Source organism: Mchenga conophoros, linkage group LG18, assembly GCF_057382185.1.
Source record: "Mchenga conophoros isolate Kocher_MC1m ecotype Shallow Benthic linkage group LG18, M_conophoros_male_GT1.1, whole genome shotgun sequence".
Lineage (NCBI taxonomy): Eukaryota > Metazoa > Chordata > Actinopteri > Cichliformes > Cichlidae > Mchenga > Mchenga conophoros.
Window position 1 is genome coordinate 2,500,180 of NC_140543.1, and position 26,139 is coordinate 2,526,318.

The following is a 26,139-nucleotide window of genomic DNA, read 5'->3' on the forward strand; positions in this document are numbered from 1 at the left end:
ACGTGCTGCACAATAATGTTTAATATAATGGATTGCATTTATATAGCGCTTTTCAATGCACCCAAGGCGCTTTACAATGCCACTATTCATTCACTCTCACATTCACACACTGGTGGAAGCAGCTACGGTTATAGCCACAGCTGCCCTGGGGCAGACTGACAGAGGCGAGGCTGCCATATCGCGCCATCGGCGCAACACCAGTGGGCGGTAGGGTAAAGTGTCTTGCCCAAGGACAGAACGACCAGGACAGAGAGCCCGGGGATCGAACCAGCAACCTTCCGGTTACAGATACGCTTCCCAACCCCCTGAGCCACGGTCGCCCCAAATATTTAGTATTTACTGTTATATTCACATAGATCATCGTGATGTTGTTTATTATGCTGCTCTTTTTTTTTCTTCTGCTTGTTTCCACTTGTTTCTCAACAGGTGATCCAGGTGATTGATAGATGTATTTTTTGTCTGCTTATTTTGTTGGTTTTTGGTTTTTTGCACTTTATCCTCGTCCCTCTTCCACGCTCTTTTTCTTTCCCTCTTTCTTTCTCCCTTTTCTTTTCCTCATTCAAGTCTGTCCCGTATTTAGCAAGTGAAAATGAAATAAAATAAACAATAAAAGGTGAATCAAATGGACCATTACGGCAAGGCTGGGATGGTCAATTTGGTAAAGTAAATCCGTTGGGCATCTTTCTTTGCCTTTAGACAACAATTCTGATGGCAAAAGAGCCAAACGGGACAGGCAAAAAAAACAAAAAAAACAATGTTGCGCAAGTGAAAATATGCAGACCGAGTAACATTATTAATGTGTGAATTGAAAGTTAGAGTACTGCCGAGGATGACACCCAAACTTTTCACAGAAGAAGAAACGGAGGCTGGCGAGTTATTGATAGTAACAGAGAAACTGTTGGTCCTGGATAATCAAAGGAGCTTGCAAAGAAAAGCGTCTGGACTTCTTTAAGTTACTTGAAGACGTTTCACCTCTCATCCAAGAAGCTTCTTCAGTTCTGAACTGAAGAAGCTTCTCAGTAGAGGGAAGTTGGAAGGCAGAAAAACAGTGTAATTGTTGGGTCTGTGTTTCCACAAGCCCCGCTAGTTCTAGAGACTTATTCATCATGAAAGAAAACAAGACAGTCAGCGATTGATCGATTACTTGCGCAAGGGAGGCCTCGTCTGTGTCCACCACGAAAATTACCCCAAATCCAGCCTCCTCCTGCTGCCTTTTATTGAGAAACAGTTCACACAGCAAAGCAACGCCCCCATGGTTCTAAGACAAGGCATTGTATGTATATGTGTGAACTTCTGTATGTATGTAAGAGTAATGTTGCTGGTAATGGTGTTGCGGTTCTTTTTTGTTTTTTGTTTTTTTGTTTTGTTTTGTTGTTTTTCCATAACTTGTGTATCTGCAAATATACACATTCTGTATTTTTCATATGAAAGAAACTATACTGTGGTGGGGCTTGCTAATTTCTTGTTTTTGATTTATGTATGTTATGTTTTGTTTTACTTCATATGTTTCATATGTTGTTTGTTTAATTTAAGACAAAAAAAATTAAATGAATGAGAGGTAAAACTTGAGGGGGTAGGGACAAATAAGTAAATACTTCAGCCTACTCCTTTTCAAACAAATAATGGAATGATATTTTGTAATGATTGTGAAGGCACATGTTTGAAATGTTTGAAATAAAAATGAACTGAACTGAGTGTGTGTGTGTGTGTGTGTGTGTGTGTGTGTGTGTGTGTGTGTGTGTGTGTGTGTGTGTGTGTGTGTGTGTGTGTGTGTGTGTGTGTGAGTGAGACCTCCTGCTGGGCAGAAAGCAGGTAAAAAAATCTGGTGACCTGAAAGAAGAATTGAACAGTGAAAACAGTATCTTGGTTGAGTCATCTTTTGAACAGATAATGGAGGAGTAGTGAGCAGATTTTGTCTGATTAATACACTCCTTATAATACGTAATATGATTATTAAACATTTCCTTGTGGATATTCAGACCAGTTTTCTTATAAAGGCGTTCGAGTCGTCGGCCTTTTGCTTTCAGGAGCCTGAGTTCAGCTGTGAACCAGGGTGCTGACTGAGATATAGATGATATGATATGATACAGATTTGGTTTTGAGTGGGGCAACAGATCTTAGAATACTATTGAGACTAGAGTTATAATAGGAAACTAAGTCCTCTTGGGTGAGCAGGTTATGAAAATGCAAATGACTAGAAAAAGCAAAAGAAAGAGTATCAGGATTGATTTTCTTAATATTCCGAAAAGAAATGGTACGAGGGTTCTTGGTTATAGAAAAGGTCATTTTGACATTGAAAGACAGAAGCAAGTGATCAGAAATTAGTAGTTCATCAGCTTAGTAGTCCAGAGCAACAAAATAGGTCCAAAGTATGGCCCTTAGTATGAGTAGGGAGGTTTATATGTTGTCTAAAGCCAAAACTATTGAGGCAGGATGAGAAGTCTTTGGTGAGAGGATGATCACTGTTATCCATATGACATAAGTCTCCCAGGAGTATGATATTAGGAGAAACAGTAGCTAACATTATGTGTTAATAGACCTTTATGCATTTAATCATACTTGTTATTAATCTTAGCTTGCCTCCACCAGTGTGTGAATGTGAGAGTGAATGAATAGTGGCATTGTAAAGCGCTTTGGGTGCCTTGAAAAGCGCTATATAAATCCAATCCATTATTATTATTATTATTATTATTATCTTTGGCTCTCTGGTGTGACAGTCTAAACACAGTCGTTAGCAGGGTGTTTTGTTCAGCTCCAGCCTTGAGACCGCAGCTGGCGCTGAAGGGGTCTCCGCATGAAGCGATGGTGGTTTTTACTTTAGTGCGAACAACCCATATGAATTTCAAAGCTGTTCTAACAGTCCGGCCACATTTGGAGGAATTTGGACAGCCTTCGTCGCATCACTGTAACGTAATCGGCCTACAAATGCAGCCTCCGAAGGATGCGGCCCCTAAACTTGGACATAGCTACAATACCGGAGACTGCTTCTTCTTCTTCTTTTGCGTTTAACGGCAGCTGCCATCTTCTGTTTCAGTCAGTTATAACACTCTTAAATCCTACTGCTTATTCGTGCGTCTTTCAGGATCTTACAAAGCTTCAAATAATGCACTGAGTATTAAATTAATCGGTGATGATTTTGATAGTCGACTAATCGTGGCTGCCCTACTCTGGACAACGGTTTTTGTCATGTAATTGGATTGCACTTTGTCAGGCCTCTACCCTAAGGCCTGACCAACTTGGGTGTCCCACCTGAAGGCTAAGCTTCTGCTGGTCTAGCTTTTATGGTCACTAAGGCATGCAAACCCCCTGACCATGTTAAGGTGGCAACCCATCAGGGGGAAACCAGAAAAGCAAAAAAACAAAAAATAAAATATTCCTTCCTTCAGATTCTAACAACTAAAAACATGACATTGACCTTAATTGGATGGCCTATATTGAATAAATGAATATATACATATATATATATATAAAAAAAACAAACACCCAGCACGCCCCAGAGGCCTGGGAGCTTGAGGGTCCTGCAGTATCTTAGCTGTTCCCAGGACTGCGCTCTTCTGGACAGAGATCTCCGATGTTATTCCCGGGATCTGCTGGAGCCACTCGCCTAGCTTGGGAGTCACCGCACCTAGTGCTCCGATTACCACGGGGACCACCGTTACCTTCACCCTCCACATCCTCTCGAGCTCTTCTCTGATGGCCACCTGGTTATGGCGTTCCATGTATGCCCTGCCTGCTAGCATCTTGCACCCTGCTGTTATGTGCTGGATTGTCTCTGGGGCATCTTTACACAGCCTGCACCTGGGGTCTTGCCTGGTGTGATAGACCCCAGCCTCTATGGATCTTGTACTCAGAGCTTGTTCTTGTGCTGCCATGATTAGTGCCTCTGTGCTGTCTTTCAGTGCAGCTTTGTCCAGCCACTGGTAGGATTTCTGGATATCAGCCACCTCCTCTATCTGCCGGTGGTACATACCGTGCAGGGACCTGTCCTTCCATGATGGTTCCTCGTCTCCCTCCTCTTTCTTGGGTTTCTGCTGCCTGAGGTATTCACTGAGCACTCGGTCAGTTGGGGCCATCTTGCCAATGTATTCTTGGATGTTCGTTGTCTCAGCCTGGACTGTGGCAAATAGCAATGCTTCTCACCAGGGATTCACATAGTTCCAGATTCACACAACAAGAAGGGCTAACTACCTGCACCTGTGCTTATAAAGGGGAAAACAACCCAGCCCTGCTTGTCAGTTTTCATATCCTCCCTGGTGTGTTGATCCACCGAGGTAATGTCATCCATGAACTGTGGTAAGGTGGTGGTGTTCCAGGGTAGGATAGCAAAGCCCTCTTTTGCACTTCTTCCATGTACAATTTGGCCACTGTGGGTGAAACTGGGGGACCCACGGCACACCCATGTTTCTGCCTGTAGAACTGAGCCTCATATGTGAAGTAGGTGGAATGAAGACACAGTTCAAACACTCTTGGTCGATGCTGAGAGCGGTCCTGCTGCTGAGGTCGGGGTCATCCTGTAATCTCTTACGAACTACCTCCAACGCTTCAGTGACTGGGATGCAAGTGAAGAGAGATGTAAGATTGTACGAGACCATGGTTTCATCTGCCTCCATCATGACATCTCTCACCTTCTCGTGAAAATCCAAGGTGTTCTGGATGTGGTGTTCAGAGCTGCCTTTCACCATTCATTCAAACCTTTCAATTCAATTTTATTTATATAGCACCAAATCACAACAGCTGCCTAAAGGTGCTTTATATTGTAAGGTAAAGAGCCTATAATAATACAAGGAAAACAGAAAACAACAATCATATGATGCCCTATGAGCAAGTGCTGTGGCGACAGTGGGAAGGAAGAACTCCCTTTTAACAGCTTTTCCTTCAGCAGAACCAGGTTCAGGGAGAGGCGGCGATTGGCTAAGGGTGTGTTAATGAAGAAAGGACAAAGACATGCTGTGGAAGAGAGTCAAAGACTAATAACAAGTATGATTCAATGCAGAGAGGTCTATTAACACATGTTGAGTGTGAGGGAGGATTCAGGGTCACCTGGTCCAGCCCTAACTATATGCTTTAGCAAAAAGGAAAGTTTTAAGCCTAATCTTGAAAGTAGAGATAGTGTCTGTCTCCTGAATCCAAACTGGAAGCTGGTTCCACAGAAGAGGGGCCTGAAAACTGAAGGCTCTGCCTCCCATTCTACTTTTAAATACTCTAGGAACAACAAGTAGGCCTGCAGAGCGAGAGCGAAGCGCTCTAATAAGATCTTACAGTGCTGTGATTGCAGCCAATCCCCAACTGATCAATGTAATAAAGAGCTTCATATTAATGATCAAGAAACTGACCTCACAGCCCATTGTCAGTCATGTAGGTAAATGCACTGTTTATAAGGCTGGGGATGAACAGAATCAACTTTCTGGGATCAGTGTCTGAATATGAGCTCTCGCATTCAGTGATTACTGATCCTCTGCGGAGGCTCCAGTTTAGAAATCTTTGTTTCAGGTATCAAACCACAAAACATCCACACAATGATTAACAAGATGAAAAAATGTAAACAAAATTATTTACACAGTAAGCAACCAATTCAAACTTTCCATTCACCCTAAAACAGACTAACCTTATACTAAAATTGTATCTGGACCTGGAGCCCAAAAGTACAAGTACAGTGGTGTGAAAGTGTTTGCCGTCTTCTTGATTTCACTTTTTTGTATGTTTGTCACTTAAAAGTTGGAATGTGTGGAAAAGTGTATAAATAACTTTGCAGTTTTCTGATATCACTGAATTCTGCCTCCTGTCACCTCGCTCCTGTCCTGAAATTTGTCACCTCACTAAAGGTGACAGTTACCGAAATGCAACCGAAGTCCGAGGACAGCAGATCCTGCAGGAGTCATGATCGAGGATGCACAGGTGTATGTAAGCTGTCCTCTAATATGTGCCTACTTCTTGTTTTATATACTGTATACTCCTCCTGTCTCTTACTTATTCCTGCTGTCTTATTATTTATATTTTATTCCTGCACAGTAGGTGTGGAGCACCCACAATACTGTTGCACATGTACGATGACAAAGAAGTTCTGTTGTACAGGTGTTTTTACCTTGAGCATGTAGCTGAAATACAGAAAGCATGTAGGGTGAAAACAACCCATCCTCTGTTGTTGTTGTTTTTCAGTTATTGAAGAAGATCAAACTCTGTTACAGCTGAAATAACAGAATCTAGCTGTGGGCCATAACAAATCAGTTTCACATGCAGATGTGTCAGACGTCATATTTTACTGACAGCTCTTTAAATTCCTCATCCTCACCTCCGCTCAGGTCTCTGGTGGGAGGGACTAGGATACAAGGAGAGGAGTCAAGAAGTCAAAGACGTGCAGAGTTGGAAATGAAACTCACGGGAAAACAGAAGAATGAGGGAGTAGCACCATCTCACCTGTTTCATCCTCAGCCCTGCAGGATCCTGCCCCATTTCTGAGTTCCCAAAACTACACACCCTCACCTCCTCACCTTGTTTGTTTTAGCAGAGGAGTCACATGCACATAATGCCACTATCAGAAACTTCATGAAAACATAAGCTCAGTATCACTGACGAGTTTAAATAAATGTGTTTTCCACTTCGTGTTGTAACCTCCCTTCATAAGCTCTCCACAGAAATATTATAAACTTAGTTTTTTTTATTTCAGTCACAGGACGCCTGAACTAAGCAGCAGTTACACTGGATCGTCTCTGCAGCAGGAAGAGAAACTAAGAAATGATCTCAGGGTGAGAAACATTTCAGTGATAAATATTTCTTTGGTAATGAAGCAAAGTGGTAATAATCTCGTGAGGAGAAGAATGTCAGGAGCATATTTTGTAGTCCATCTCCTGGAAGTTGTAGCAGCAGACACACATCATGTGACCTCTGCGTCACATGATTCAACACTGTAGCTTCTTTTGTTTGCTTTTTTCCCGCCTGTCCTGTTTGGTTCTTTTTGATCAGAATTATTGTCTAAAGGCAAAGAAAGACACCCAACGGATTTACAAATGGACCATCCCGGCCTCGCTGTATTGGTCCATTTGATTGACCTTTGTTTTTATTGTTTATTTTATTTTCGGTTGTTACACACAGGACAGACATGAGTGGGGGAAAGAAAGAGAGGGACGGAAAGAAAAACAGGAACGGAAGAGGAACAGTGATAAAGGGCAAAAAACAAATAAGAGGTGGGGGGACAAGAAATACATATCAATCACCTGGATCACCTGTTGGATAAAAAGAGAAAACAAGCAAAGAAAAAGAGCAACATAATAAACAACATCACAATGATATATGGGAATATGACAGTAAATACTGAATATTAAACATTATTGTGCAGCACATAAGATCAACAGAACACAGTGTGCTTTGAGGTAGGAGCCAAAAAGGGTGTAGTTTGTGGGTGTGATCACCCATGTGTACACCTGTGAGCATGGACGCGCTTGTCTTTTTAAAAGGTTCCTTCATGTAATGATCTGCTAGAGGGTGTGGGGGGGCCACAGCCCCGTCCTCCAGGGCATGAAGCAGGTATGGAGGAGATCAAAACTCCAGACATCCAGAGGCCCCCAGAACACAAGAGACCAAGGAAGACCAACAGAGGGGCAGCCGCGCCACTGTCCCAGAAAGAGCTGAGGAGAGTCCCAGATGAGGGCTCACTCAGCAGCCGCGGAGCAGAAGCCAGGGGGGGTTGCAGTGACGCGCCCGTGAGCTCCGCCGGCAGCCAGCTGCGCCTGAGTGACCGAGCCCCAGGCCGAGAGGCCGGGGGCACCCCACCTCCGAAGTGGTCCGAGCGAGCCCCAGGCTCCAGGCCCCGATAAGCGGCCGCCAAGGAGTGAGCCGGTGTGTACCTGGACGCCCATCCCCAGACACAAAGAACCACCAACGCACCGATGTCTGAGGGAGTCCGCCACTGGCAGGGGAAGTGGTGGTGGGGGGAGATAGGCCTCCAAACCTTGGAGGGCCTGAGATGTCCCCAGAGAGGTGGCGCCTGACACCCAACCTGACATATAGACACAGACATACAGGCACACACAGATACAAACATCCATTCCCACCCTCATGCTCTCACTTACTCCACACTCAACCAACGTGGAGACAGACATAAAGAGACGCTGTACACACGATCACACTCCCCCAAGCGTACTCTACCAACCGGGTCTAGGTACCCTTGCCCCTGGAGGGGGGAACTGCACCCAGACCGAGTAACCCACGTCTGTCAGCACAGGCACTCCCCCTTCTCCGCTGCACGCAGCCACAAGGAAACCGTCACCTAAGAGCCAACAGAGCCTGTAACAGGTCATGACCGCTACCCCGGGTTGAGCCCTCCAAGGAAGACGCTCCTGGGGAACCCCCCGACGCCCTAAGCCTGTCCCTACCCCCACACCAATCACAACAGTCAAGGCGGGACCAAACTATGACCCCCCACCCCCACTAGGTGATGGAGCTGATCAAAGGAGCCCAGAGCAATTGATCTGATGTGGTGGCAGAGGCTGTATCAAGACTAATGTAATCTAATAGATAATTTCTATATTGGTTAGAATTAAGATTATTTTTATTTTTCCAGTTCATGAGGACAGTTTTCTTGGCTATGCATAGGGCAGTGAAAACTATATGGGCTATATTCTTTTCTGAAGTGACATTATCTAAGCTGCCCAACAAACACACTAAGGGGGAAGTTGGAATGTTACATTTCAGACACTTCGATAAGTCTTCACATATCTCGCGCCAAAACTTCTGAACTGGTGGACAGAACCAAAGAGCGTGGATGTAATTGTCCGGTGAATTGGTTTGGCAGTGTGAGCAGTTGTTAGAGCCCATCTTGAACATCCGATGACCTGTATAGTGCACTCTATGTAATATTTTGTATCACATTAATTGAAGACTGGGATTTCTAATTAGATGAAAGGTTTTGGTTTTCATACATATCCACAGTCTTCTTCAATTCTCCTTCAGCTTTAGGAAAAGTCAGTATGAGGTCATTTACAGCCCTGGTCTGTCTGTCTGTGAAGCTCAGTGAGCCAAAATAGAAAATACAAAACTGCATTCAAAACTTTAAGTAACTGCTTTTGTCACCAGCTTCATTAAATGCCCTTTTGTTTCTTTAACAGCTGGACACCAGATGTTTCCTCCTTTGCCTAAAAATGTGTGTTCTCACTGTTTCTGACCTGAAGCTACAAGTCTGCAAGTCACGCTTCTGCAGGTTTATTTGAGCACTTTGATTGGCTACACATTATTCAGCTTACAGGAAAAACAGGATGATAAATGACATAATTCCTTTAATTGTCCCACGGCAGTTACTGAGCATGTGCAGTAGTAGCTCTTATCAGTTCAGATGTGCTGTTTGTCCCTTATAATCCAACCTAAACCTTTGAAGAATCATAACTTCCTGTTGCACTTTTTCAGACTTTTTGAAAATGATCATTTGATTTAAGAGAAACATTTTACTTTCAGAATGATAAAATGTGTGGCAGCTTAGAGTTTTTCCAGTTTTATTTACCTGCTGCAGAGGAAACAACATGTAACTCAGAGTTTGGACACATGGGGGCAGCAACGCTCCAAGAATGAGTGGAGCTGAGAGGCAGGAGGAGGCAGACAGCCTGCAGAGGAAGAACCAAGAGCACACGTCCATGTAAGAGAGCAAGAGACGGTTTAAAGGTTTAAACTCAAACTAACCCTGAAATCAAGAAGTGTTACTTCAGAGATGAATTTAAAAGATTCCTGTGTTTAAACTGTAACTTCAATCATTTTCTTTGCACTTGAGCAGAACTTTGAGTAACTATTCTAATGTTTATGCATATAAACACACAGGCTACGTGTTTCTGTGAACCATCAAAATTATAAGAACCTCAACCATCCATCCATTCTCTTCCACTCATCCTTGTCAGGGTCGCAGGGAGGCTGGAGCCTATCCCAGCTACCATAGAGCGAGAGGCAGGGTACACTCTGAACAATTTGGCAGTCACAGGGCTAACACAGAGAGAGAGACAACCGCTCACACTCACACTCACATCTATGGGCAATTCAGAAATACTAATTAACCTAACTTCACTAACTGCATGCGTTTGGACTGTGGAAGTGAGCTGTGGTACGTGGAGAACCCACACAAACACAGGGACAACATTCAGCCTCCACACAGGAAGGCCCCAGACAGGTGGTGGAGTGGCTGCTCAGAACCTGCACCGATTAAAAAAAATATGATGAATGTGAAACACATGGACTATGTGGTGGATATTTATCACTTTTATCCTTAAATTTCTTCCCCTGGTGTCAAATATTTGGAATATTTCTTTATATTTCTGATTTAAAATGAAACTGGTCAGAAACAACACTGAGTCTCTGTGTTGGACTCGCTGTTGTGAGTATGAACTGAATTCAGGAGGCTCAGATTGAGTTTGAGGAAAATCAGATGGATAATTAATGATAATCCTCCTGAAATAATCAGTTTCAAACCTTCGGTTTTGCCTCAAGAAACCAAACTTCATGTACAAATTCATCCTTTCCTTCATCTCTTTGCAAAATGATATTCTGAAACATTCTCCCTGCATTTAATGTGCTTTCAAACATTTTTATGCAAAAACAATAAAATGACAGTTACTCTCACAGAGCTCAACTCATCTTATAAAACGGTTTTTAAAAACCTTAAAGGTAAGTTTGAGTGAATTCTGTATCACAGCGTACTCACACAGTATTGAATCGCACCAAAACACACATGAACTGAAACTATAATACTTTAATCAACAACAAGTTTCAGTGACATCAGGTGGGTTTTCATCCTTTGTTCCTTCATCAGTGTCAAATTCAAATATTTTGGAGGAACTCAGAGTGTCAAAGTGTGTGACTGGGAGTGCAAAGTGCAGTTAAATTAAAGACCATCATGTTAGATACACACTGAACTGCTCATTAATACAAATGTCTAATCTGCCACGTGATAAAGACACAGTCAGGACGACCTGCTGAAGTTCAAACTGAGCAGAAGAAAGAAGAAATGTGATTTAAATTACTTTGAATGTGGTGTTTTTAGCAGACAGGCTGATCTGATTGGATTTTCACACACAAACATCTCTGAGTTTGTCTACAGCTCACACAGGCCAGCGTACGGCTGCAACCACGATGCCTCATTTTGATTCCTGCTGCAACATTCACACGGTTTTCTTTAAATTTGTTGTAAACATGAAAACATGGATGCATCGTGCTTGTACCAGTGTTTCAGGGGACGATGCAACATTATGGGGGATTTTTTAGCACACTTCTCAGTACCAGCTGAGCATTGGTGCTGATCGTGTCCCTTTGTGACTACAGTTTGCCATCGTTGATGCTTCCAGCAGGAAAACACACCACAGTTCACATCATCTCAGGCCGGTTTCTTGGTCATGACGCTGATCTCTGCACCCAAACAGCCTTCACAGCCAGGGGAACGAGAGATTCAAATCATGGATGCTGGTGTGATGATGTCATGATGATGTCGCATGACCACAATCTGTGAGGAATGTTTGAGCTCCTTGTTGTTGCTGAGTGATGAGAATTAAAGCAGCTCTGAAGGCAAAACAGGTCCAACCCAGGGCCAACAAGGTGTACCTAATGAAGTGACCAGAGTCTATTTCACACAACTTCCCATCATCCTCATCACACCGAGTAGTGAGTGCCTGTAAGAACGATGAAATCTTGCAGAACAAGCAGCTGGAACATAAATCAGCGTCTGTTTCTCAGGAATGTGCTGTGATATTATTCACAATAACATGGAAACTGTGTATTTATCACACCTGCTGATCCTGTTCAGGTGGACCGAACAGTTTCACTGAGACCGACGTGTCTCAGCCTGTGGCCTTCATCGAGGTCTGAAGTCTGCCGAAGAACACAAAGTGAAACGGTGGAGTTCTTCTGAGCTCTGCAGACTTTCTGCTGTGCAGCGTGGACGTCGGTCAAACTGTGTCTGAAGAAAGAAAAGATTAAAAACACAGAAGACATAAATCCAGCTGCACAGAAATGATGTGACTGCAGAGCTGGTTTACACAGAGACCACATCGTGATGCAAACTGGTCTCCATTAAACAGTGAAATGATCACAGGGAGGAATAACAAAACTAACCAGCCAAACTAGTGCGTGTTGTTTACAGAGGCTCACTGGTAATTTAAGGGATTAACTCAAATTAACTAACTCAACAAGCAGGTTGTAGCTGCAGACGTGGGATCTGTGTATTTACTGAAAAACCTTTTAGATGCTTGAATATTTCAGTTTTCAGATTTCCTGCTGGGCTGGTGGATTTAAGACGATGCTTCAGTGTTTCTGTGCAGCAGGAGGCTGAACGTGGAGCCGCCGTGTGTGACGATCTTTTTCTGTTTCGTCTTCTTGTTTTCTGCTTTCTCTGGACTCGCCTGTTTGTGTGAATAAATCTGTAAAAACAGCCCAAAGCGTGCCAACAGTTTGTGAAACAGTTAAAACTCAGTTCATCTCCACCTACAGTCCAAGGGTGTGTCTCCTCCACCTTTGTGTCTCATTGCAAAGGTAAAATACTTTAAACACACTCACCTCTCACAGGGTTTGTTCCTAGAAACCCATCAGCTCGTCTGATGACACTGAACAGTTTACAGGTCCTGTTTCCATCTGCCAGTCTCTGCAGCTGACGTTTGAAACCGAAACAGTAACTTTGCTCTGCACACAGACAGTTTACCTGCATGCACCCAAAGCCTGCTGAGACCTGATTGGTCAGTGTCGTCTGCAGAGTGGACAGAGATGTCGGAGCAGAGGTCTGTGTGTGCTCAGTGTTTGGGGCTGATTGAGGCAACTTCAGGTTTAATCCAGGGTACATCGCCATGGTAACCTATCCTGCAGACCTGCTCTGCTCCAGGCCCGGCTATGTTTAATATTAGAGATCAATATAAACAAAAGCACTGACCAATCAGGTCCCTGGAAATCCATTCGTTCTTGCAGGAAGAGCTCTCAGACCCGAGCGTGCAGATTTTAAGACGGTGTGTTTTGTGCAGTGTGACTGAAGTCGTCGTCTCTCCCTGATGAGCCTCAGTGTCTTTAATCTTCGCCTTTCTCATGCAAACTACTTTAAGTTCCTCCATCCTTCTGTGAAGCGTCACACTGCGAGATAATCCTGAAACGGGGACCTCGAGGCTTCTGGTCGTTGGCTTTATTTAAACTCTCTGAGCAAGCCTGCTCACTGGTTTGAATTCTGACTTTAGTTCTTTATTGTTTAACCCTGTCGGGGTTACAGCTGACTCACTAACGCAGAATAAACAGCTAGAATCAGATCTTCCTGCATCCGAGCCTCTAACAGCAGGTTGACTCATCGAGTTTGATCCACTCTTTTTGTTTTAGACATTTTACAAAGACTTTAATTCTAAAATCTACTTTCTGTTAATGTTCAAATTTAACCTGAGACTAAAACTAAATGAAGCCTGAATCTAGAGCTAGACCGGTCTCCTGGGACCAGGTGCATGTTCGGAGCTGAATGACAGAGTCGTGATAGCGACACACTCAGCTGGTTTCTTTATTTACAGCCTTTGTCGCTTTAACTGGATTTATTTAAATATCATATATAATACAGCCCTCAGTGCTGCTTTGTCTGCAGCAGCTGTGTTACTTTCAGGCTGTATCACATATTTAACATCTTTATAATTCTCTAATATTCCAATTTTATGCTCATTGTTAAAATCAGTCACTCAGACCTGTTCATGTTTCTGATTGGTCGGATGCTGCAGGCCCCGCCTCTTTCCTGTGAACGTGCTCTTAGCTGGATTGATAAACCCTGGGTTGACTTATAGGGCTGATAACCTGTCAGGTGACCTCTTGGCCTGATAGCTGAACTAAAGCAATGTGGAAAATAAATCACAGTATTTTTTTTCCTTTGTAATTCAGGCTGCAGGTAAAACTCAGGTTAGAGATGAGGACGGCTTCTTTGCTTTCATGGTTGGGGCAGTTGCCTCAAACTGAACTGAAGTGAGTAAAAGATGGGCGACAGATAGTTACAGGTAAACGTGCAGATTTAGATATTAGATGGACGAGCGGGATCACAAAGGCAGGAAGGGGAGGATCCGGATGAGACAAAATAAAAAAGGAAAGATGAGAAAACAGAGCCTGAGAGCTGTCAGGACTCTTACACAAGTATTTTCATGCTGCTTCAGTGATACTTTTACATAAGTAAAGTATCCGAATACTCTGTACCTGGTTAAAGAAGTCATGTTGATCACATGACTCATGAGAAAGGTAAAAAACTGCAGACACAAAAAACACCAAACACACTTAAAGACCTGATTACTTATACAGAGAAGCATCAGCTGATTCATAGCTGAGCTGCTGCAGCAGTAATAACTGTAGTGATCACAGTACTGTAATAGTTGTAGTACTTCAGTACTTTTGTAGTATTTCAATGAATCAAAGTGAATGAAAGTAAATGCCCATGCTGCTCTCTGATTGGCTAAAAGCAGCATAACCTCCAAATAAAACGAGGTGAACCTGCAGTTCAAATTCCTCATGCACAGATCTGATTGGATAGTTTATGGTCAGGCGGGAGTGTGGAGAGCCAATCAGCAGGGAGCTGATGTTTGTAACCCATAGACGGTCAGACTTCATGTTTTCAGCCTGCAGCTGAGATCTGATGTCAAGTCAGGACTCATCTGTGAACAACACACACACACACACACACACACACACACACACACACACACTTGTAGGTCCCTGAATGAGTTTCAGAAACAACAAATTTCAGTTTTAATTTGAAGTCATTTCTGCATGTTAGCACCTTTTGGCACAAGATGAAAGATGCAACAGTAGGGAAGCTTCCATGTATCCTAAAGGAGGGAATGAAGGAAGCACTGAAGCTCTTTTCCTCAGTTTTAGAGGATTCACAGAGATACTTGAGCTGGTTTGGAACCTGTTTGACCCTGAACAACATCTGTAAAAACGCAGAATGAGTGAGAGTGCTCAACCAATCAGCATCACTCAGCATCAGAAATCACAGCTCAGCTTTATATCATCATAAGTCAAGTCAAAGTTTATTTATATGGCACATTTAAAAGACTAGTGTACATCAAAGTGCTTCACAATAAAACTGCAATGCAGACAGAATAAAGAAGAAATAGTACAATTATACTTAAAATTGCATTTATATGGTGTAGTGCAGGCTGAATGAAAGTCAAACTAACTCGTTTCAAAAGTTAAGTTAAACAAGTGTGTTTTTAAACAGGATTTGAACGATTGAACTGATTCTGAAGTACGGATTTTGACTGGGAGATCATTCCAGTCTAGGGGCAATGATGGTAAATGCAAGGTCACCTCAGGTTTTTAAACGAGACCTTGGTTGCATTAGGAGCAGTTGGATTTAGGACATCAGTTAAGTAGCTAAGGGCCGGGTTATTTATTTATTATTTATTTACATTTTAAAAGGGAGCAGAAGGATTTTTAAATCAATGCGATATTTGATGGGAAGCCAGTGTAGGTTAGTGAGGACAGGGGTGATGTGCTCATGCCTTTTGGTGCCGGTTAAGAGGCGTGCTGCCGCATTTTGGACTGACTGCAGGTGCTGAAGGAGGGAGAGTTGGAGGCCCAGGTAAGGAGAGTTGCAATAGTCTAGAAGTGATGAAGGGATGGATACGTTTTTCGAGTTCTTTATGTGGAAATTTGGCGTAATTGATGGAAGCTGTTTTTTTTAGCACAGTGGATACCTGCTTGTTTCATTTAAAAGAACTATCCATGAGCTCTCTGAGGTTTCTGGCAGAATGAGAAAGGTGGCTGGCAAAAGACCCCATTGTATCAGTTAGCTGGCCCAGGGGAACGTGGCTATCAAAAACAATCATTTCTGTTTTGCTTTCATTTAAGATAAGCGAGTTCTGGGATAGTCGGTCTTTAACCTCCCGCAGACAGTCGAACAAATGCGAGAGCCGAGACGAAGCATCCAAATTTAGAGAAAAGTAAATTTGGATATCATCTGCATAGTAGTGATAGGAGATGTTATGTTTTTTAAAGATGAGTCCCAAGGGTAGCATGTACAGGGAGAACAGAGTGGGGCTTAATACGGACCCCTGAGGCACACCACAATCAACAGGGGCAGAAGAGGAAAAGTATTTCCCCATGGTGACAGAGAAGGATCTGTCTGAGAGATACGATTTAAACCATGATAGAACATTACCTTCAAGGCCAACTACATGTTCTAGCCTTGTTAGGAGAATATTATGGTCCAGCATATCGAAAGCAGAAGTTTGATCTAATAAGACTAGAGCCACAGGGCGCCCAAAATCGGCAGCTGGGAGGAGATCATTAAAAACTCAATAAGGCTGTCTCGGTTCTGTGACGGTTTGAATTCAGATTGAAATTTGTCACTGACACCATGTGTCTCTAAGGACTGAAGTTGCTGGTGAACTATTTTTTCTAAAATTTTAGACATGAAAGGAAGAGATCGGCCTGTAGGTTGAAGGACTGTTGGGGTCAGCGTTGCTTTTCTTGATTACAGGTTGTACGGTTGTGTGTTTGAAGGCAGTCGGAGCACAGCCTGATGACAGTGAAGAGTTCGTTAGAAGTAAGATAGAGGGATCGATAGTAGTCAGAGCTTCCTTAATAATGCGGGAAGGAAGCGTATTAGAGCTTCTCATAGGATCAATTATTTCTTTCAGAGTCGAAAAAGGTACGGGCTCAAACTATTGAAAAACCCCAGAGCATTCAGAAACTGGGGTTTGGTTAACTGCTGGTAGATATGGTGCCCTCAGTGCTGAAATTTTATCTATAAAGTAATGTAAGAATTCTTCACAGAGAGCCGGGGAGGCATCCCTCAGGGATTAATAACTGAATTAAAGATTTTAAACAGAACTTGAGGCTTGTGACTGTTGTTAGCAATAAGTTCAACAATAAGAAGCTTTTGCAGTTTTGTCAGTCTTCTGATATTTTGACTGGCAGTTATGCAGGATTTCCAGGGACACTTGAAGTTCGTCTTTTCCATTTCCTCTCGGCTCGGCGACGTTCACGCCTGAGGGTGCGAGTGGATTCATTCAGCCATGGTTGGTAAGTGGGCTTAATGGAGCCACAGTGTTTAAAATCGAGGCGCATGTTGAAATAAAAGAGTTAGAAAATTCATCAACCAATATAGCTGAATTACAGTAGGTATCATAAAAATGAATCTAAAAGAACTCAACAGAAATTTAAGACATTGTGTTGAACATCCTGAAGACTGATTTTTATTCCTAAAGAAGATGAAAATAAAAATAAAATGAATGGATGGGTGTTCAAGAATATTCTGGAGCTCCATAACAGCTTCTTATTTTCAAACACTCTTTAAATGCAAAATAAAAATCTCAGAAAAAAGACCACGGCAGCTTTTTGTCTTCTTTCCTCTCATAAAACAACCTCCACATTCGTCAGGTGACCCTACTGAGGGGTCCGACCCATGTGTTGGGAACCACTGTGCATGCAGACGGCTCCAGCTGCAGCAGCTGCAGCTGCAGCTGTGATGCATCATCAGGCAGCAAAACAAAGTTTGAAGTTTTGGAGGAAAACAGTTTGAGCTGCTTGCAGAAGCTTTACTTCTTTACTGATTTAGAGCTTCTGACAGAAGGCAGCAGACGACACTACATTTAATGTGACCTCCTAACCATCCTACTACAGCTTTAACTACAACATAAATAAATATTTCATAACATTTTAATTCAAATATTTTTCTCTTTTCTTGGAAATAATTTTGGATTTTTGACCTTGACGAGAATTTTTCTCATTTTTCATTTTTTACAAATCAAATAATCAGCTAAGAATTATTCAAATGAGAATATTAACAATCTATAATTAAGAAAATTCATCTCTGGGCAGGGTTTGCACAGAAGGAGTACTTGTACTTTGCGGTATTACTACTTGAATAATCTGACGGCTTCCTGCACTGCTGGATAAACAGGAGGTTAAATATTTCCGCCTGTGATCTCGTCTTATCTCTCCTCCAGCATCTGTCGCCCTGCAGCAGCCCCCCCCCGGCCGCCGTCACTTCACAGTTTAAAGTGTTTTTTTAAAAAGTAAAAGAAAACCACCCGAAACACTTATTTCAGTGTAATTCCGTGTCTGACACATTCAGGTAAAAGTGCGTAACCTCCTCACAGCTTCCTGTCCTCCCCCCTCCCTGCTGCAGAGGTGGGCCGTTCCCTCTGCTCTGCTCCTGTGTGGGACGAACCATCTGAGAGCTGCGGGGGTGCTGCTGCTCTGCTGCGTCAGACCACCTGCTGAGGTAAGAAGAGATTTCAGGTTTTCAGCTCACAGACTTGATCCGGTTAGAGAGCCGCTGACTCTCACCGACCTGCAGGACGACTGGGACCAGCCTCACTGGTGTGACTGGTGTTTACTGCGGTCCTTAAAGACGCGCAGTCTCAGATATTTACAACTAATTCTATTTAAGGTCATTTACGCTGAACGCAGGGGCTGTTCTCCTGAAGGGGGCGCTGGAGTAAACAAAATAAAATCAAACTAAATAGAGTAGAATAGAGTAAAAAAGTCATGATTATCATTTATGGAAAATTTAAGGGAATTTAAAAAATGTCACAATTTACAAGAAAATAAAGTTTTAATATAATATGATAAAGAAGAATAAAGTGCAGCGAGAGTGCGAAAAATATATGAAATGTAAAAATGTGCAGCCCTGACACCTATAAATATAATAAAAATGATAACTTACATATGTCAAAAATAGAATTCATGAATAATAAATATTTCTAAAACATGTCTTCATAAAGCAAATAGTGAACAATGTGTTTTTGTAACGGATTTTTAAAAATTCACTGATTTCATAAGACATTTTACTTAAACACAAAAATTAAGGAACACTTAAACACTGCTAATGATTCACACCTGTGGAGCTCACCTGTCCGTGCCCCCCCCCCCACACACACACACACACGTTGCCATGGTTTCTGTGATCCTGTGGGTGTAATGAAGCCGCTCGCTGTGTTTTTGACATTCCTGTGTGGATCTCTGCACTGCAGGCTGCGGCCGACATGACTGAACACAGATCAGATCCTCCGTCCTTCAGGCTCCGTCATGTTCGACTCGCTGTAACACACTGACGGCAGACAGCTGCAGCTGCTGTGCACAGGTACACGAGTGCTATCAGCTTCATATACTGACAGCATCAGCACACATGAGAAAATGTGCTTCCACTGCAGCGCTGTGTGTAGCAGTCTGTGCCCGGTGGACTGGAGCCTGTTCTCCTTCCTGAAAGTTTTTATACCTGCAGTCCAACAAATCTAAGTGTCAAAAAGCTGCAGTTCCTGTAATGTCCACCAGAGGCTCCATAGACTTCTATGTTTACCGTTTTAATATTAGAGCAGAAGTAGACATGTTTACAGCCTCATAAAAAAACTTTTTCACCATTATTAGGGGTGTGGCCTATTTGACTGACAGGTGGATGGTGACACAGGTGGCTGGAGCTGCTAGCTGTCGGCTAGCTTCACCTGAACTAGACCTCTGCACCATGTTTATGCTGTTGGAGCCTGTTTAATTCAATGATCTGACCAATCATATTACCGCTGTGAGGTTACTTGTACTAACTGGTGACGGCCATCTTTTAAATACAGTCTGTGGTGAGGATGTGAATCTGGAAAAATCTGTAACATCCAAAACAAAAAAACAAGAATCAAAGAAGTAATCATAATTTTAATAAACATTTCTACATCTTCTGGTTCATTTTAGGCCGTCTTAGATCATTTTGACCTCCATGTTTAAACTAAGACTTCACACTCTACAGCTGGTTTGGTATCTGGAGCTGGAGATGTGAAAGAACGTAGATGCAGTAGATGCAAGCTGACGTCTCAGAGTCCTCTCCTTCTTGATCCTTCCTGTAAAGAGAAACTCATATGATCAAACACACAGCAGCAGCTTCATTAACAGCTGTGAGAGAAAGCCTGGGAGACGTGCTCTGGCCCTTTGCTCGATTTCAAATACCCCAAAATACCCAAATATTGACAGAAGTGTAAAAATTACAAGCACTCATTATACAAGCTGGTCCATTCATGTTGTCGTTTTGGTGGTTATTAATATTTTTTCACAGGCTTTGACACAAGCGTGATTCCCTTTCTGCTCGGCTGATGCTGTAAAATAAATGTATCAAACTTTAAAATGAAGATGACTAAAGACTGTCTAAGGAAGCGCATCATATCAGAGTTTATGATGTTTCCATGCGACTCATCTGGGTTCACATCAGGAGCTAAATGCACGGAGGGCAGACTGCAAGAGTAAAATCTGAGCAGAGGATTAGAAATCAGCTTGTGCTGTAACTCATTTAGTGAAAATTCAGACTAACACCATAAATGGTTAATCTAAAGTTCTGAGAATGGGAAGAGCTCACTGCAGCGACATCTGAGGACATGTTAACTGCAGCCTTGTTAAAGCAAGAAAACCACAAATATAACACAAAAAGCTCAGAAATGTCTGAAGAACTTTTTGTTAGGTTTGTGTGAGATTTGGATGATGAGTCAGAATGAGTTTGTTTTCTTTTTAATGTGAATTTGTATATTCTGTTTGCTGGATGTGGAACAGGAAGTGCAGCTTTTTAAAAGCCTTATAAACCGTGCAGTACCAGAGCTCGCCTCTAGGGGTGCTGTTGTATTCATGTTCATGTTTTTAATGTTGTCTAATGAATATTGAAAAGTGTCGGGTTTCTGTTACGTGTGCAAATATCACTGAGCTGTTTTAGGGAGCAGTTTGATAAATTGAAGGAAGAATAACAAGTTTTGATTTTCCACGCTCAGCAGGAATGTTGTCTTTTCCATAAACTGGGAAACTCTGTAGCCCGGATCATTAGAGGAGCTCTGTCTGCTTCCTTTGATAACAGATTCATAATATTTTACCTTTTCTGCCACAAAATGTTCTGCTAATCAGCCGCAAAGCTGAAATATGACTTTCTTATTTCTTTAGGAGCACCAACTTTCAACGATGCAGATTTCTGTGTCTGAATAAAACCAGAGAAAGATTTAAACTGGAGTTTCACAGACGACACATTCATTGTGCAAGCAGTGATTAAATATTTGAAGCTGTGAGTGAGTGTGCTGCTTGTTCTTGTATTCATCAGGTCCCCAAACTGTTCTATGAATTGTATGAAGCTTTAAAAACACAACGTTGAGGACCCGTCGTGTTTAAATAATGCATTAAGACCTTAAATATAAAAAACTGCTCAGCAGTATGAAGAGAGTCTTTGGATTTTAGACAAAACACTGAATCTGAAAACACAACTTGGAGCTTAAGCTCTCACTTCTTATTGTGCAGTTTTCCACCGCCTCACTGGAAGATCCTGAATCAGGAATTTCTCCAACTTTTTACTCTTTTTCTGCACTTTTTACATTTTCAAACCAAAGACCTTGAAATTGTAGAAGTGCACTTACCTGGACATTGGTCCAAATAAATTTACTAACAGACTAACTTACAAAATTAAACTTATTGGCAATGATTTTTCCCCACGGACCTTAAACACAACCTCTACAAACGGAGGAAATTTATTAGAATACAGATCAGCTTCTCAGACCTTAATATGCTTTATTTTAATGTTAAGACTTTAAATTCATGCAAAACCCTTATTTATGTGACACATTATGTTATTCTTACACCTTTCAACTATCAGAACTGCTTCTGTTTGCATGTTTGCAATATAGACAAAAAGAAGAGAAAAATCCAAAAGAAATAAACCACATTTTAGTCTTTTGGAACCGCCAGTTTATTTTAGTACCAAACCTTAACTTTTATGTAATATGAATTATATGGATGTAATGAGTGTAAAATGTCCAATAAGATGTGCTGGACCCACCTCCTCGCTGTTGTGACCCTAAAGTAAAAGCAGACCTCAGGTTTACCTGCACTGCTTCCTCTTCCTCACAGGAGAGCAAAGCACAAATAAAAAGGGGCAGAGATACAAAGTACAACTCACAAAATAAAAGTCCGGTTTATTGTCAAACAACAAACTTTGCACATACATCAAAACAGGCCGTCATAAAACAAAAAGTCGCTGACAAAAACAAAACCAAAAGAAAAAAACCAAAAGAAAGGAAAAAGAAAAGAGGCTCTTTTCTTTGGCCTTACCCTCCCATACAAACAAACTAGTTATGGTACAGCTAAAGTACATACATTAAATTTACTGGAATGCTCTGAGTTCAACGGCTTAAGAGGTTGTCTTTCATGTTTTTATTCATTTTATTTTTTTACACGTTTTTCTAAGATCTGTTGAGATATCGTAACATGGTCAACCAAGTAAAATCTTTCGTTAGAGAAGCACCGATTTGGTCTGACGAGATCGCTGCCGAGAGAGAAACTGCCCCCCTCCCCTCTCCTAACAATATGTACAAAAATATAAAATGTAAATAAAAATACAAACAAATTCTCCTTTTGTGTTGTTGCTGAAGAGAAGCCGGATTTCTGCGTCGTCGATGCGGTGGCGGGTTCCTCTAGAAAATTTGTCTCGCAGCGTCGAGGGGAGCTCGGGTGGGTGTGGGCGTGGCGGGTGTTTGTTGAACTCTACTTGCTAATGACCATGTTGGATTTTTTTTATTATTATTATTTTTTCCTTTAAATCAGTCCTCCAGCCCCTCCACCTGCGACATAGAAAAATGGTCAGAGGTGAAGAATCAGGAAGTGGTTCAGCAGGATGGCGCGGGGGAAACGCATCAATCGTCATCGTCGGTTTTCTGCTTCTTGGTTTCGACGTCGTCCTGAAAGAAGAGAAGACGGTGGCAGGTTAGACCGGCGCCTGCTGGGTGTCACGGCGACGCTCGATTTAAGGGCGTTTAAGCGCCGCTGCCTCACCTCGTCGTCGTCCTCGTCATCCTCAGCTGCCCGTTTTGTGCCACCCTCAATCTCGTCGTCGTCCTCCTCCTCATCTTCCTCATCACCTACAGGACAGAAGTTGAAAGGTGAGAAAGACTAACAAGAGTTCTTTATTTTTTTTTTTTAAAAGGCAAATAAGCCTTCAAGCTACCTTCTCCATCATCTTCCTCTTCTTCCTCGTCCACCTCCTCGTCCTCCTCGTCATCTACCTCGGGCTCACCGTTCTCCTCATTCTCCTGGAAAATACAAAAATGGTTAAAAATGTCCGACTCTGTGCAGAGAGCTGCTGCGGCGGCGGCGATGGCGCTCACCTTCCCATTGGTGGCGGCGTCTTTGCCGTTCTCCTTCTCCTCCACCAGCTTCTTCTCTTTCAGGTCCTGGAAACAAACAGAAGCAAACATCAGAAACTGAACCTGCTCATCTGCCCAGCAAAACGCGCTGCTGGGTTTAGACTCCGCCCACCGCTACCTGCCCTTCTACCTACTGGCCTACTTAGCAGCGTCCCAGTGCTTGCTGGGAGCTGCACGTTTTTCTGCCTTCCTATTTAAACACCATATTGGTCTCCGCAGATCCTCCCCCCACCTCTTCCCTCTCCTCCCACTCCATCCCCTCTAATGTGTTGTAATCTGATACTTTGATGTGGCCCGCGGGGCATTCTGGGTATTGTAGTCTTCTATGGGCCGCTGTCGCCGCCATATGTCACGAGACACGCCCGGGAGAGGCACTGCAATACCCAGGATGCACCCCGTTTAAAATAACACAGGAGGGCGCAGGAGCAGGGAGGGAGCAGGAGGAGGGGTCGGTGATGGAGGAGGAGGAGGCGGCGGAGAGAGCGCGATGCACGCTGCTGCTACTGCTCGTTGTAACGGAGGCAGGAAAGGACAATAGAAGACGACACATGGCAGGCGAGCGAAGACACGGCACCTTCCGCCTCCGTGCTCGAGCTCAGCGCGCACTAACGCCGCTTCTCTTCCTCGTTTTGTTCCCTCATAGCCTATTATCCCCGCCACACGCGCGCCTCACGCATCCACACGTAGGCTGTTATTGATTAATTGCTCTCCATAATCTTATTGGTTGAAATCCATTAAGCTGTTAAGCGGCAGGAGGAGAGCAGCCTGGCCGCGCGCTGCGCGTAAAAACGCGCCTGTGCGTAAAAACGCTCCACAACTAAAAATAGTGAACAGGCTCCCCGGATTACCCGCGCTAATGCCTGTCCAACTTTTCCCCTCTACACCTTCACCACCTCCTCCAAATGGACATTTGTTACAATCGCTCAGAATTATCGGGCTCGCTGCTGCTCTGATTCCCGGGATGATCGCGGTCCGCGGAGCCACAACTCCCCCCGCGGGGGCGATTAAACTTTTACCCGATCTGATCCAAAGTCCACGCGCACAAAAACTCGCGTTTTCACAACAAAAGCAGCTCAAACGTTTAAACGGAGGAAAAACCCGCAGAAAGAGGGGAAAACCAGCAACGTCACATCACACCTCCACAGCCCGGCCACGCGCGCTCACGCACACACACACACACACACACACACACACACACACACACACACACACACACACACACACACACACACAGAAAGAAGTGGCTGCATTACAAAAAAAGAAAGAAAAGTTTCCCCTGAGACCGAAGCGCGCCTTGCAAACAAGCCCCGAAAACACCAAAGCAAAGCGGAAGCCCCGCGCTCACAGCCGCTCACGCGCTCCGGGAGCGGAGACCGGAGCAGCTGAGGCTGGAGCAGCGGCGGCCGCCGACCTTCCGGAGTCGGTAAACAAACGGGGTCAGACGGTGCAGGCAGATCGGTGGCGTTAACAAACGGGCTCACGGAAATAAGAAATAAAAAAGGCGGGAGGAAAAGTGCAGAACCGAAAGTTCAGCGGAGGACTACGCACCGCCTGACGCGCTGTCCTCCATTCAAACGGAGCAAACCCCGGGCTGGAGGTCCGCGTCCACGCATCCACCGGCCGCTCACTCCGTCACCGCTCCCGGTAATGCGACCCGACCGAGTCCCTGCACCGGGAACGGAACCTCCCCTCGATCTATACGCGTTAAGAGCCCGAGATGCGGGATAGATGTGCGCGGCGCCCCGGCGCTCACAACGAGCCCGAAAACCCCGCGGGGAGCGAGCCGGGGGACCGGAGCTGCTCGGTGTCCGGGTCCCGCTTGGATGTGCGCGTGGAGCAGCAGGAGAACCGAGCTGCTGGCAGAAACAAAGACCCGCGCAGACCGGGACGCTCCGGACAATGAGCCGCGGCGCTTTAACGCTGCCCGTGATGCGGTGCCGAGACCCCCCACTTCCCTCTACACACAGAGTTCAGGGGGAAAGACGCGAACACCGACTTTTCTTCTCCACCTCAGACTCCACAGAGTCCGAGCGAGCGCGAAGCGACGACGGAGAGGTTTTAAATGTAGGTTAGAGCCTGGAGAGCTTTATTCTTGTAAGGGGGCTCCGCGGAGACACGGCCCCGCGAATGGAGGTGTGCGGCGGCTTACCTTGGCAGAGATATCCGAGCCGGAGTCGACCTGTGTGTCTGCCATTGTTTAGTAGAATAAAATAAAGGACGGCTGAAATGAAAGGTTGAATAAAGTAAATCCCCTCGTCTCGGTTAGCGGATCAATCAGTATTATATTGTGCCAGTGGCCAATGCTTCTGACGGCCGAGCCTTTAATATAGGCTTGTGGGCGGGGTCTTCATGAGGTCGGTGGTCTCTGATTGGCCAGAGGCTCGGCAGAGGTGTTCTCCTAGCGCGTAGAGTAACAATGGATAGGATTTCTTAACCCAAAGGCCACGCCCCCTCCTATTCTATCGCTGCAACCGTCCCTTTCTCCCCTAAAACAATAATCAGAGTCGATAAAAGCCCACAAAACGGACCGGAGCCGGAACCGTGGCAGCTCCACAGCACCGTGAGCGCAAGAAAATCGAGTTTCCGTCGAGTTACGCAGTAAATATGTCGAATCGAGAGCGCTTCGGTTGACGTAGTGTCACTTTGATTGATTGATGTGCGTCTGGACGAGTCAAGCGGCGACTTCAGACGGTTTCTCCCGCCCACCGCCGCGACGGGGGAATAGAGGCGAAGTGTTTGGGAGGGAAACGTGGACGACACGGATGTTATTACGGATTAAATCGGGCTTTTCTCCCCAAAAGTTAGTGTCACATCTCAAGCTCCATGTGAACAACATCAGTCAGATACAAGGCGCTCAGAGTGTAAATGTGGAGCGGCGCCGCCATGTCACATCGCAGCTCTTCGTCGCCCCGCCCCTTCCCGACGTCCATGTTTGAAACTCATCCCTGTATGTGCGCACTTGACACTCTTGAGGGCTTTTTTTTTTTTTTTTACATAACAGCCCATAAATTCGTGC

At 44.0% G+C, this 26,139-nt stretch overlaps 1 protein-coding gene and 1 long non-coding RNA gene across 2 annotated transcripts; one reads left to right on the plus strand and one right to left on the minus strand.

Moving 5' to 3' along the window:
- Nucleotides 1–18,068: 18,068 nt before the first annotated feature.
- On the plus strand, nucleotides 18,069–20,957 carry LOC146552855 (uncharacterized). The gene is made up of 3 exons (XR_014889486.1): nucleotides 18,069–18,196; nucleotides 18,948–19,057; nucleotides 20,878–20,957. It is a non-coding gene; the product is annotated as an uncharacterized LOC146552855 (long non-coding RNA).
- Nucleotides 20,958–21,870: 913 nt separating this feature from the next.
- Nucleotides 21,871–25,441, minus strand: LOC146552856 (uncharacterized). Its single transcript, XM_085254441.1, has 5 exons — nucleotides 25,273–25,441; nucleotides 23,085–23,150; nucleotides 22,925–23,009; nucleotides 22,753–22,838; nucleotides 21,871–22,658 (listed from the first exon to the last, which is right to left on the minus strand). Exons 1-5 carry the CDS (start codon nucleotides 25,315–25,317, stop codon nucleotides 22,614–22,616), a joined length of 327 nt encoding a protein of 108 aa, XP_085110567.1. The 5' UTR covers nucleotides 25,318–25,441; the 3' UTR covers nucleotides 21,871–22,613.
- Between the last annotated feature and the right edge of the window lie 698 nt (nucleotides 25,442–26,139).